The sequence below is a fragment of the Barbatula barbatula genome (genome assembly GCF_947034865.1).
Source record: "Barbatula barbatula genome assembly, chromosome: 16".
NCBI lineage: Eukaryota > Metazoa > Chordata > Actinopteri > Cypriniformes > Nemacheilidae > Barbatula > Barbatula barbatula.
The window spans coordinates 22411491-22425884 of record NC_136779.1 but is presented as its reverse complement, the minus strand read 5'-3'; the positions used below and the strand labels follow the sequence as shown (position 1 = coordinate 22425884).

Genomic DNA, 14394 nt, shown 5'->3' with positions numbered 1-14394 from the left:
GTGTAAACATCACACTCACTCATTCCAGGCTCGGTCAGATAGCTGTAGCGCTTACGTAAGGCTAGAGATGCAAAGGTATGACGTCGTTCTGGTTTTTCACTCTGTAACAACAACAACAAAGATCCTATCAGTTCCTCCAGTAACAGCCCTAACATCATTACAGCTCTCCTCGAGCTACTGTGGTATTTCTGTTATTATATCGTGTGTAATATTGTTCTTATAATTGTGTGTTTTATTAGACAAAAATGATTATGACAACTATACAGGGACAATGATTTGATCAGTGTCTCTTCGCAATCATGATTTGATTTTTATGTATTTTTTTTTATTCTGTGTTAGTGTTATTTGTATGCTCCATGGGTCTGAGAGTAACGCAATTTCAATCCTCTTTATGTATATAATGTACATGGCAAGATTGACAATAAAGCAGACTTTGAGACTCAGATTTTGTAAAGTGATGAAAAACTGCAATTGGTCGCTAATGGAAAGCAACTGATTTAAGGTTATGAAACAGAAAAGCGTTGATCGACTGGACGCTCCCAGGCGCCGATCTATAGTATCCTGTTACGAAACATACAAACAATGGGCTTTATTTATGAAACATAAATAAAAGGACTTCTGTGTGAATCGCATGCTGTACCGAATGATGTGAACTGTTTTTATCAGCGATTCACACAGAAGTTTGTTCTGCTTGTGTTTTTCATGATTAAAATCACGTTGACAGTGTAGGCATCAACATCTGCAGTATGGATGAGTAAAAGAAAAAAACGCCTGCAGAATATGACATGCGGCACATCTTCAGTGCATTGAATAGAATAAGCCGTCTAAGTGGAGTAGGCCTAACCCAAAGCTAAAGCAACTAGCACACCACATGGAGATGAGCGCAATTACCTCTTCCTCAGGGTCTGAATCCGCATCCTTTCCGTTCCCAAGATGCATTGCAGAAACAGAGGGGATAACATAATGTAGAGCAGGGAAAGAAAGGTCAGGATGTGAAAAAAGCCATTTGAGAAGCGCACCAACGTAAAGCCACAGCGACCAAACATAAAGGGGTGAACCAAAACAAAGGCACAAAGCAGAAGCTGTTTGGAAAAAGCACAAGCTTGAACACCTTCAGCCAAAGCGTGACCCAAATCAAACGTGTGATTTGAGTCGGTCACGTTCACAACATCAACCTAACAGAAGCTTGAAACAGATAAAAGACACACTCAGGCAGTCTGAGCCCAGTTAAACCTTCAGTGATCAGAACATCGCTGAGTCTATCTGTCCTGAGGATGAAGATGGCATGATATGAAGCACATGACCGCTGGTCGCTCGTACCTTTTTGAATCCTGGAAGTGTGATGTTTAAATTACAGATAGCGGTCTGAACCAGACCCTTGGAGGTTTTGGCTTCTCTCAGGAAGGACAGACGGCCACACGGCTCCTGGCTGCTGTCTCTCACCTACAGAGGACAAAAGAATATTACTGGATCCTCATGCCACAAACTGATTGATTTTGCTTAGTTGAAACAAATATTGCTTGTTTAGATTCTCGGTTTCAAACATCGACGATACAAAAAACAGAGTTGAAAATACACATTCAACAACTTTCCTCCGGATTCACAAATTTACCTTTACATTTTGTCATTTAGCAGACTATTTTATCCAAAGCGACTTACAAAGAATTCAGGAAGCAATACGCGATATGTCATACAAATACTTTGTAAACTTCAGATCTCATGTTATGTTACGAATTCCAATCATTCATCAGTCATCAGTTTTTTCTAAAGTAATTCTGAACGTTCGTACCAACTAACATTTTGATGAATCCAAACATTTACGTCAAAACCGCTTTACATCCACACATTAAGGTAGGTTTTAAAGTGACAGTAACCTAATAAAACCCACTGTTGTCCGTATCCTTATACGTGGGTCAGACTTGACTTTGAGCATGCGAAATCCATTCGGACAGGGGTACGAAAATGGGCGGGAGTGATTCCTCCATTTCTTACATTTCTTTACCGAGATCACGGTGGGACGTTTTCACCTTCTATTGGTCTCACGCACACACGTGATGTGAATTCGCAGGTCAGAGTTCACCAAACTTGAACTTTGCTACATAGCGAAATGCAAAATATCTTCGGACGGGCTTGTGTTTCTGGTAGCACGCATTTGAATGCGTATGAATTGAAGTCAACGTAGGGAAAAGGAAAGTGTGACCGTGGATTTTTTGGAAAAATAGTACCTTAGTAGTACATTTAATGGATAATATTGTTATCATCTAAATATATAATATATATATAGCATTCACCTGTTACAATCAATGCACATATATACTGTTTACTTTTATAACATTCTGATGTTTCTGCCTGAAATCTATATTTTATTTCCATATTTCATTGGTTTACTTACACATACTTTCTTTTATATTTAATTCTATATTTATGTCTTATTCAGCACTTAATTTGAAAAAAACTGTTTGTCTTTTGTTATATGTTCAAGGCTTTCCTGTAGCTCAGTGTTTAGAGGATGGCACAAGCAATGAAAGGTGGTGGGTTCGGTCCCAGGATTGCACATACTTAGAAACAAATGTATAGTATATAGCAATGAAAGTCGCTTTGGATAAAAACGTCTGGAAAATGTGTAAATGTTGAAAATAGAAAAATATAGCCTGACGTCACAAATGACCAATCAAATCCTGGCAGGACTGCGAAAGATGGCACAGACGTGTCTTTATCCCATTCATTTGATATTGTTATCATTATGGTTTTCTTCACGTATGAAACTGTCCTACCTTCACACAGAACGGGAGTCTGTTTTCTTTAAATGCGTAGAAGTTAAAAACCAGCTGCTGTCCAGATTTGGTGAGCGGAGCCAAATTGCCGTAGCAGTCCACATGAATGGGTTTCCCTTCCAGCACCTTTAAAACAAACAGATTTTCATATGCAACAAGAAAAACGTCTTCAACATGATCAGACGACGGGTTGCACTCTCGATGCTACGGATAATGATACCTCGATGTCTTTGCTCCTGGCCACCTCCTCAAAGTTCTCCTGCTGTTCCAGAGTTTTGTCCACTTTATCATCCGTCATACAGAAGCACCGCAGGCTGGACTCCACGGGGTCGTTCATTTTAGCAAACACCACAAACTTGGCCATGTAAGGCACACAGATGAGCTCTCTGTAGAGCTGAGTGGCCAAACCCACCGTCTCAGGGATCTGATGACAGTCTGCCAGCCAAAACCTGGAGACACAAAGTTGGTAATGCGATCAGAGATGAATCCAGAGCAGGCAAGAAGACTTTCTGAGATTATGTTCTGGTACCTGGCAGATACATTTGTGGTAAAAGACACACAGTCATTGATGAAAGTGAGAGGTGTGGTGCCAGTGATGTCCTCCCACTGAGCCGGCGATGTGCCACCTGTCATCAAATGTGCATTTAGAGGTTTTTCATCAGTAGGCAGTGTTATTGAAGACCAGAGAGACTGCAAGACGTTCTCACCGGTTATACTGCAGAGGAGTCGGAGGCTGGGTGTAGTGTCTCCCTTGTAGCCGTTCATCACTCCCTCTCCAGAGAGAGGAGGCACAGGGATGGTCATGGTGATGGGCCTGTGAAACTTTCTTCTGCGGGGCTCCACTGTCACTATAGGACTGAAGGTTGCACGATTCCCTACCATATTCTTCACCACTTCATTTGGAAGAGGTTGAGCCTGTCGAGAGACGACAATTTACAGATTACAGACCAAACAATATTCCAAAATGTGGTGTTAAACATGTCCACAAATCCACTTCGTACTGAAATATCACAGCACAAGCTTCGTTTCATTCAGCTTAACCGTCTTCAGAGAATTTCAATTCAGTTCAACACATTTTTATATTTCTGCAGTGACAAAAGTGAAATTGGAAAATCATGAAATATATAGAATGCATAGAATATTATTGCATTTTTGTCAGAATAGAAAGATGACTGACAATGAAGGAAATATCGTATCTACCAGAAGAGAACTTAACCGTCAGATATCATTTCAAAGCAGTACCCTTATGAAAATGAATGATGACAACGAATGAACATAATAAATGAACACAGACATAACAATGGTAATCAATCAGCTCAAACAAACATGGTGACTAATGAAAGTTTTCCTTCATCACAAAGATTCAGCATCATCTGAACTTTTTCATGTACCTGCAGTCCAACTCTGATCTTTTTGGTGAGCGCTCCCTCAGGAAAAGAGGCCTGGACCATAGGAACCGTCATGCTGGACAGAACCCCTCCCTCTGGACCCATGTGATTACTCTCCTGTTTGATGCGTGACACCACCGCAAAGTATTGTGGGAAATCCTTTGTTATAATCCTGCAGATACGCTTCTTCTCCAGATCTGCTGTGCTGTCCAGCTCTGTCAACAACATCAGCATGAAATCCTTGATAACTTTTACACACAAGCACTGATGACATACGACAGAACTTTGTGAAGCGGTTGCTAGGGCCTGTTGCCGGGTGGATTTTACCTTCATCCATGCCATTGAGGAGCTCTTGGAGATCTTGGGTTTTCCAGTCATAATGATGCTCTTTCCAGGTCTCTCCGTTCTCACTCCTTAGCATGATGAGCTCTCTCTCCTTCCCCCTCATGGAGCCAAAATGGGGGATTTCCACGATCACAGGGCTGTAACACAAACCACAGGCCTTTAACACTGACAGTCTTACCAAACACAAGAGACCCAGATGAGATGAAGACACATCAGTGCAAAAGAGGGGCACTTGGCAAAGGCATCTGATCATGTTTTTGAAGTAAAGGCCGCCGCTGGCACGAGATTTGCTCTTAACAAATGTGATAGTTAAGCACTTTTTTACCAAGCGTCACTGCTTCATGCTTTGAAAATAAATCCAAACATAGTAAGATGCAAAATAAAGATGCACTAAAATGATTTTTCACTGTCTTGTTGTTCAGTAAATGTGTCTTGGAAACAAACAAAAAAATCTGAAACATCAAAACATTTTGTTTAAATTAATTACTCTTGCAAGATTACTTGATTTAATTTACACAATTTTATCAAACAGCAACAAACACAATTTTGGTTAACTAAACATACAGTCCCAATACAGGAACAATTGGTTAAAATATTATTATCCCACTTTAAATGAGAGAAACGCACAGTAAATAAATATATAAAATATACTAAGAAATATATTAAGAAAAATAATCTTTAAAACCTTCATAAATCTAGCATTAAAAGATTAATTATTAATAAGATAAATAATAATAAAGTTGCCAGATATTTATACAAGTTTTAGTAAATGCCTAAGGTCCATCGGCGGAATTCTTGCTCTATAAAAGTGTGATTTTCTTGTTTTAAGAGCATTGTGTTCAATGCAGAAGTAAATATGAAAAGGCACACCGCTCCGCGCCAGTAAAAGAAAAACAGCATTCTGATATCCAGCATTAAACGAGAACATTTGATACATTTTGAAATGTATTTTTACTAAACATGATGGATGAAAATGAGACAATCATGAAATGATGGCAGAAAATATCAAACATTGGTACAGAGAAGGTACCACGAAGAATTTCACGTCTGAACGCCCCCCACACCAAAACCACTACAAGTCTGATTTACATTAGACGGCTGAAGAATATTCTCAGGATTGTGATGTCTGATACCTTCTCTATAAGTAAAAATCAAAGGGAAGTCTGAGAAAAACACAGGGCTTAGGCAGCAGCAGACCAACATGCTCAGCCCAGACAGAAGCTGTCAGTCACTTTCAGCCATCTACACGTTCACTGAAAGCGTAAAGGAAGAGATGGAGATGAAGAAAAGGAAAATCAGCTACATGACTTCATTATGCACACACTCCTACCCAGTGAATTTTGTTCCTCGCGGGCCGAGCTGCAGGATTCGGCTAACGTAGCTCTCGCCCTCGCTAAGAGGCGGGAAGTTTCGAGGGAGATGGAGTTTACTGAATTACATCCATGTAGCATACAGAGAAACAAGAGGAACATTTTGAGATTCCTGCAGGGTTTGATACTAGACCCAGAGCTTAACTTTACCATAGGCACCGCGTGTCAAAACCCAGTGAGTTCCCCCGCTTGATGTCTGTTGAGAACATCTTAAAGCCAAGACTTGAACCTTTCTCACTTTCAACTTAATTGGAACTAACGGCATGATATTCTAACATAGAACACCAAAGTGTTGGGAAAAGAGTGATATGGACACTTCAGCGATTGCAAAAACAACTGTTAACGATTCGTCCAATATCTTAAGGCTGATTCATATTGATCCGATGTGAGTGTTGGGCTTTTGATTATTCTTGCTGCTACGACATCATCCTACGAATTCACCAAATGAAAGTAAAAAGCATTTGGAGCTATTTTTGTCGATTGCATGCCTTGAAATGTTGCAAACGGACCGCAGATTGAATTGAAATGTATTTAACAGATTGATCAAACTGTACAAAAAACGAGTTTCCCATACACTTAAAAAAACTGTCGAGGATAAAAACACAATACAGCCAAATTTCCGTTGCGGTCCTCGATGTTGATATAAAGAATAAAGGCCACGCACAGAAGTGTCAAAAATGGCAATTATTCCTCCTAATCACATATTAAAACTACACAATATAAATCCCTATCCAACCACAGAGCCAAGTTTGTGTCAAATGGAACATTGAGGAATTGAGGTTCTGTACTGCTGAATCATCGTCTGCTGAAACACTTCACCGACATACACTACCAAACACAGATGGAAATGATCAGGAAAAGCACGAAACGACGAGAGCGTATGGGTGGTACCTACCCCAGAAACTGAGCGCCAGCCGGGCCCACCTCCACCAGCCGGCTCGCCAAACCCTCACCCTCCACCATGGGCGGCAGAGACGCCAGCTTGTGTCGCTTGACCAGGCGGCACGTGATGCGTGTGGGTGCCGTGCACTTGCGCGGTGGGATGATGATGCGCATGCCGTTGTGGCGACTTCCTCGCATGGAGCCGCCGCGAGCGTCCACCATGAAACTCACCAAAAACCTGCAGCAGATGAAGAAACACTCAGCATCTGAACGGCTTTGAGAAGTTAGTTTTCCCATGCCATGAGATTCAGGGAACGCATTATTTGAGGTCATTCCGTGCTTTATACGGTGTGTTAACATATTTACTATTAGTGTACAACAACTCAAACCACACATTATTTATTTGAACCAAAGATTTAATTCAAGAAAACTTTGATCACTAATCATTTTAGAGGCGACCTGTAACATTGAAGTGCACATAAAAACATTACTATAAAAAAAAAAGTGATGTGACAGTGAACGGATTGTCTTGTTTGGCCAGGGACAATGTGTTTAAGTGTTGATAAAACAACATTTTATCATTTTGACAATATAGATCAGTCATTGGGTGAATCAAACACAACCAGTCCTAAACATTTCTGCATCATATTTCACCTCAAAATGACAAAATATGTTTTGCTCATTGAAATATAACAGTATAAGACAACTGTGCATTGATTTATTGCTGCATTAATTCATTTAATGACTGTAAAACGTACGAACGCAATTCCAATGAAGTGCAAATAAAAGCAGAATTCAGTGACTTTCAAATTCATTTTGAGTCATATTTAATGGAATGCACCACAAAGACAAGACATTTAATATTCAAACTGATAATCTTTATTGTTTTTTGCAAATATTCATGCCGGAAACACGTTCCAAAAGAGCTGGGACAGGGCTGTTACATCACCTTTCCTTTTAACAACACTTAATAGGCGTTTGGGAACTGAGGATACTAATTGTTTTTGAAGCTTTGTAGGTGGAATTCTTTCCCACTCTTGCTTGATGTACGACTTCAGTTGCTCAACAGTTCAGGGTCTGCATTTGTCTTATTTTTCTCTTTATAATGCGCCACACATTTTCAATGGGAGAGAGGTCTGGACTACAGGCAGGCCAATCTAGTACCTGCACTCTTTTCCTACGAAGCCACGCTGCTGTAACACGTGCAGAATGTGGCTTGGCATTGTCTTGTTGAAATAAGCAGGGACGTCCCTGAAAAAGACAAGGCTTGGACGCCAGCATATTTTGCTCCAAAACTTGTCTGTACCTTTCTGCATTAATGTTGCCTTCACAGATGTGCAAGTTACCCATGAAGCGGGTGCTAACACACCCATCACCATCACAGATGCTGGCTCTTGAACTTTGCGCTGATAACAATCTGGATGGTCCTTTTCCTCTTTAGCCCGGTAGACACGAAGACCATGATTTCCAAAAACAATTTGAAATGTGGACTCATCAGACCACGGTACACTTTGCCACTTTGCATCAGTCCATCTTAGATGAGCTCGGGCGGCGTTTCTGGTTGCAGTTGATGTATGGCTTTCGCTTTGCATAGTAGAGTTTTAACTTGCACTTGCTGCGACAAACCGTGTTAACTGACAATGGTTTTCCAAAGTGTTCCTGAGCCCACGTGGTAATATCCTTTACAGAACGATGTCTGTTTTTAATGCAGTGACGCCTGAGGGGTCGAAGGTCACGGGCATTCAGCATTGGTTTACGGCCTTGTCGCTTATATGCAGAGATGATATTATGGACTGTAGAAGAAGAAATACCTAAATTCCTTGTTTTTTCAGCAAACCTAAACTTTCCCAATGTCCCTTGTCCCAGCTCTTTTGGAACATGTTGCCGGCATCAAATTCAAAATGAGTGAATATTTGCAAAAAACAATAAACATTATCAGTTTGAATATTAAATGCCTGGTCTTTGTGGTGCATTCAATTAAATATGACTCAAAAAGCTTTTATTTGCATTTTACACAATGTCCCAAGTTAATTGTAATTGGGGTAATATAATAATAATAATATGGTATGTATACTGTATTTCTACACTAAATACAATAATGACACTAAAGAAACCTACTATACAACTGTAAAGATAAAAGTATTGATGCAAATGAAAATGAGAATTTTCTTTGTGTTTTGTAATGAAATATGACTTTGAAATGATTGTGCTCAACTGAGATGTGCTCATCTTGGTGCGATTAAAATATGAATGCGGTACGTTTTATTTATTGTGTACATCTCAACCCGGAAGGCTTGAGCATGTGCAGAAATAAACCTGTCACTGATGACAGAATAAATCAAATATCACATCATCTGTTCTTAGTCTGCAGGTGAGTGAGAAACAAACACAGAGAGGAAACGCCATCACATGATTATTCGTCACCTGTTGTCAGATTGAGGATATGGGGAGGAAAAGCTGCAAAGAAACATGGACATATGGAGTAGCAAGAAAATGATTAAAGCATCTTACAACCGGCAGCTAAACACATACAGTACGCACATAGATGAAACGCTATCAGCATGTTGCTATAATGTTTGCAGGTGGATGTTTACCGGCTCATCCTCCCCGGCCTTACCAAACTTCACAAAACGGCTCGTCTCAGAACACAAGAGTGGTTAGAGATGTCTTACCCTGAGTGGACGGGACTGGACACCAGGTTGACGTTGTCCAGTGTGTCCGAAGTCCAGCTGTAGCGTCTCAGAGACTCTGTGTTGTACTCTTTGGCTAAAGCCAGATGCTGAAACACAAAACACGGAGAGCTCAGAACGAAACAAACGCTCGCACAGCTCCTGCATGAAATTATGATGTGCTCATCCTGCAGCCACAATCCATGAAACCACATGCAGGATAAAAGAGAACAGAAGACCACAGAAAGCCAAAAGAATGTGTAAAAAGCTGTAAAAATCATACGGATAGATGATGGATAAGATCTGAAGAGTAGCAAATGCATTGCCTGCATTGGCTTTAGCATTGAGAAATGATTCAGAATTACTCAGTGATTTTAATACCTTATAATGGGGGTCAACAAGGGTGGGCATGTTTTTACAGAGCCCCTGAAGCATTTGAAGGGAACAGATAAGAAACCAAACATCAGACGCGGGGATTTCACTGAGCTCAAACACTAATTTACTGTGTTTATTGAACTTTGTAGGAATTTTATGATACATGTTATCAAATACATTTTATAGACGGTTTCATTGGGCCCAAAGTTAACTTTCAGTCTGGCTATTGGCAAAATTAGAACGATTTATATTTTAATCAATTTATATGAATATTTTATAGATGATAACATACATTTACATTAATGCAGATGCTTTCATCCAAAGTGACTTACATTACATTGTACTATACACTTGTTTCTGATGTGTAATCCCCTGGGGTCGAACCCATGACCTTGGCGTTGCTAGCGCCTGATCTAACAACTGAGCTACAGTAAAGAGAATTAATGAAAATAGTTTTACATTTTTTTTGTTAAATTTAATTTGTAAATTCATTTGATTAGATAATCAATTTGTTGGATCTGGGAACTGCTTTTGTAAAGTTTAGCCAAGTATCGGTTCTTCTACTGCTAACCCAACACGATACTGACTAGACATGCTTTTCATTTGCTAGCTAATGTCATTTACTTGTTATTTATTTGGCTGGTTATCAGAAATACTCTTTTCATGAGTAATTATAGTTCTGCTTTTTGTTTTATTCATATTTTAAATTTGCTTTATGTTTAGATTTTGTATGTTCATTTTATTCTTTATTGTTTATGATGCTACTGTATAGAAGATTCATTTAACTTTGATTTTAGTTTTTGTTTATAATTGTTATTTTAGTGCTTTAAACGTATTTCCGTTTATTTCTGATGCTACATTACATTATTTGATTTGATTTCAACGAACAGAAACGTTCTCAAAGCGCAATAAGGTTTATGTTCTTGCTTTGAAACCGTATTTAATAAAGCTCAAAATCGCAACTGACCAAGATGACATCATCACAACATTTGCCTACAGAATCGTGATGGTCAATCATGAGAGATAGTGAACTATTTACCTCCCAGAGGAGTTATTTTTTTAGTTTGTTTTTATAATCGATATAGCCTGTATTTTTTATTTTAGAATAAGGGTTAAAAAACTATGCATGGAATAAAGTCATAACTATGTTTGAATACAGATTTGTGATCTGGTTTGCGTTTGAAGACTGAAAAAAGACTTTAAACATTAATACGACTCTTATCTTGGAGAAAGTCCTGCAGCAGTGCCACGGTACAGTGATGGTTTCAGATGGACATATAACATATCATTGGACTGAATTAGTACCATATTCATTTATCGTGACATTCCAAAGTACCTGAAACATACACTACACTCATCTACCACGGTAATTATGGTGTTTTTGTGTGCCACAAATTCTGAACTCAACAACAACTCGACACAGAATGTTTTGAAAAGTGAGCATACCGTGTCCTTGGTGGGCGCCAGGATCTCTTCGATCATCATGCTGTCTCGGGTGAAGGAGCTTCGGTTGAGGGTGTTGGACCTATCCGAACTAAAGGAGCGCAGGCTGTTGGCATTTACAGTAATACCACACAGTGCGGGAGGAGTGACAGTGAGATACACACAAAACACACACGTACATAGACACAAACAACAGAAACACTCATTACTGCATGCAACTTCCAGGGAAAGTGATGCACAAAAGCTAAAGGCGGCGTCACGCTAGCCAACGGAGGTCAGAGACGTCACATCTATCACATCTAAAATCACATTCTCTTCTATAATAACAGAAGAATGATGATGAAGAGTCAACCCAACCTCAACATTTTATGCAAAAAAAGATAAATCCTTTTTAAAGCTGCAACCTGCAATGTTTTGAGATCAAGTACCGTATCTTAACCTGCTTCACTAGGGTACGTTTATAACAGCAAATGTCGGTTTGATGCAATTTGACTTCAACACTCATAAAGGTAGAAACATAAAACAACCTGCCACTTTACGATTTAAACAGAGAGGCAAAGGTTACAGATCGCAGCTTTAATTCAAGCAAACACCAGGAAATGTGTAGTTTTACCATCACCGTCGTGTTAGGTCACGGTCAGGTCTTCATTGTGAGCATTTGCCCATCCGTCACTTCTGAGGTTTAACAAACGTTTAACATCAATGTGTGCACAAACTCATTGGCTCACTTTATAAAATCAACTGAAAAGCGTCTCAAACACTTGGCTAGTGAAACGCCGCCTTGAAACAAGATTAAAACTGACAGAACACCACACATCTCTTTGGTTTAGAGACATTTACAGAGAAAAAGATGTCATTCAGAAATATCATCAAAGACACGCTAGTGAACACTGCTCATGACCAATGAATGACTAAACATCAATCTACTAAATATTCACAGATTGTGACTGAGGATGGAATCTCTCTTTGTGAATCCCTGGAAGCTACATAAAGGAATTACTCTGAACAACAACAACAAGGACAACAACCTGAAAATAACACAATTACACCAAAGTAATTAAACAATGTCCACAAACATCAAGACCGTAAATTCTTCATCAACTGAAAGATGTGTAAGCACAATGACTCGGGTTTAAAGGTGGTGGGGTCAGAAGCATCATGCCCTCTTACCTGACTTTAGGACTATATGGGGAGAGTTTGGAATGGGGCGGAGAAAACACATGAGAGAGAGAGAGAGAGAGTTTCAGCAGAAATGCAGCACTCATGTCTGCAGATGCATTATGCTGCGCTCTCAACCGCTGTTCACACATCCACAACCATCACACTCCATGAATCTACTCATGAGGAAAAAACATGCTTGATTTTACTCATCTGTAATTGGTCGGATGGTGAAAAGTGGGCGGTCCATAAGAGAGTAGACCCGGAAGATTATTCTCTATACATCATCTGCTTTCATGCATTACACCGTCTGAAGTGCTCGAGGTGATGTTATTAAGCACACTTGTCTTTTTCTGAACGGTGCCAGATGTGTAGCTTCAAATCTCACTCCAGCGTTTCAGATTATTGAGCAACGTCAAAGAGGAAAATCCCCTGCGGCGAGTGACACGCAGCCTAACCATTCACCACGGCCTTCTCTCTCAACAACTGCACACGGTACTGAATCCAAACATGACAGCCGGCCATCACACACGCACGCACATGCACACACACGCACTGTAAATAAAGAGCGCAACATCACTGTTTTTACACACATTCATGCAGGTGATAAATAAAACAGCGTAATGATCATGAACTGCACGTCTTTATGGTTGGTTATGTCTTTAACCGCCCCAGTATAATGTACAGAGAGCTTGTAAACGGATGAAGATGTGCTTTGGCTGCGTTAAAATGAGACTTCCAGTATGTGGAGCAGGTACGTTACCTCGCCGTACGACCTCCGACGCTGAAGCCCAGGTATCCCTCCTGAGGAAGAGAATCATCTCCCAGCTCCCGCAGGTCCTGCGGCCCCAGATACTTATCCGTCTCTCCCGTCATGGCATCTTCACCTGCAAGAAACACAGAGAAAGACTTCAGCATTCTGAGCGGAGCCGGGTCAAACATGCACACTATACTGAAAGTGCACAATGAGTCCAGAAACATCAGGAAGGTCTGGGAAAGTTCACCCAAAAACGCTTTTCTTTTCTTTCTTCTGCAGAACACTAAAGGAGATATTTTGAAGAATGACTTCCATGGACTGCCATTGTATTTCTGAAAATATCCTGTTTAGTGTTGCACTGTAGAAAGAGTCACATACAAACAAATGTTTTTGGGCGAACTATCTCTTTAAGAAAGCGAAGAGGCTTTTGCTTTCATGTTGAATGATGCACACACTTCCCCTTAACGCCTGCCGTGTTTCAGCTTTCCTCAGTTTTGTTTTCATGACACAGTTTATGTACAGAAATGTAAGCAAGGCACTTCACAGAGCATCATCAGGACCACATGTGTCTAGCTCACGGCAACCATACATCTGTTTGAAATAATCATCAGAGAAAAGAAAGTTTCAAGGCATTATATATCAGAGAGAGAGAGAGAGATTTTAAATTATTTTAAGCCCAGGTATCCCTCCTAAGGAAGAGCATCATCTCCCAGCTCCCACAGGTCCTGCGGCCCCAGATACTTATCCGTTTCACTCTAATGTTTGTACTCTTTATCTTTTGTTATATGTTCAAGGCTTTGTCAATATTGTAAGAACACACAATCATGCAGATAAAGTGCCTTGAAATTGAAAATTGAAATTGAATTAAGAGAGCAGTTTGTGTTAATAGACAATGACAGCAGTCGGAACAGAAACACACATCGCATGTCAACAATCTGCAAGTGAGGTTTTCATACATGTCATTTTATGTTTCGGACACCGGTGTTGCTCTCTAACATTCCTACAGTATAATGTGTTCACCCTGGTAACATGAATGAGACGCTCCTCAAACCCCGCCCTCAAGTACACGTGGGAAAATCAAAGACAAGCTGAGAATATTTCAAAGTCTTCTGACTGGCCGGAAGGTCGTAGTGTAGAAGTAGAAAGTGTCCCAGACTGATTGAAAATGTCACTCTCAATAGAGTAAGATTACACAGCAACACACATTCCAACAGCGAAGAGCCCCCAATACCC

General features: G+C 40.1%; 1 protein-coding gene across 21 annotated transcripts in view; it reads right to left on the bottom strand.

The window, feature by feature from the left end:
- The window catches only part of ank3b (ankyrin 3b), a 30649-nt gene extending 17170 nt beyond the window's left edge, over positions 1–13479 (bottom strand). For 13 of the 21 annotated variants that reach the window (XM_079476317.1, XM_079476328.1, XM_079476331.1 and 10 more), the window contains exons 1-13: positions 13168–13479; positions 11250–11352; positions 9432–9538; positions 6773–6997; positions 4490–4644; positions 4166–4377; positions 3482–3689; positions 3304–3400; positions 2995–3223; positions 2775–2900; positions 1321–1443; positions 892–918; positions 20–101 (exon numbers count right to left, since the gene is read on the bottom strand). In XM_079476317.1, the coding sequence (XP_079332443.1) occupies positions 20–101; positions 892–918; positions 1321–1443; positions 2775–2900; positions 2995–3223; positions 3304–3400; positions 3482–3689; positions 4166–4377; positions 4490–4644; positions 6773–6997; positions 9432–9538; positions 11250–11352; positions 13168–13385 (1912 nt within the window). In that variant the 5' untranslated portion in view covers positions 13386–13479. The remainder of the gene's footprint in view (positions 1–19; positions 102–891; positions 919–1320; positions 1444–2774; positions 2901–2994; positions 3224–3303; positions 3401–3481; positions 3690–4165; positions 4378–4489; positions 4645–6772; positions 6998–9431; positions 9539–11249; positions 11353–13167) is intronic. The other 8 variants (XM_079476333.1, XM_079476324.1, XM_079476318.1 and 5 more) reach the window with 3 other exon arrangements.
- Positions 13480–14394: the final 915 nt, after the last annotated feature.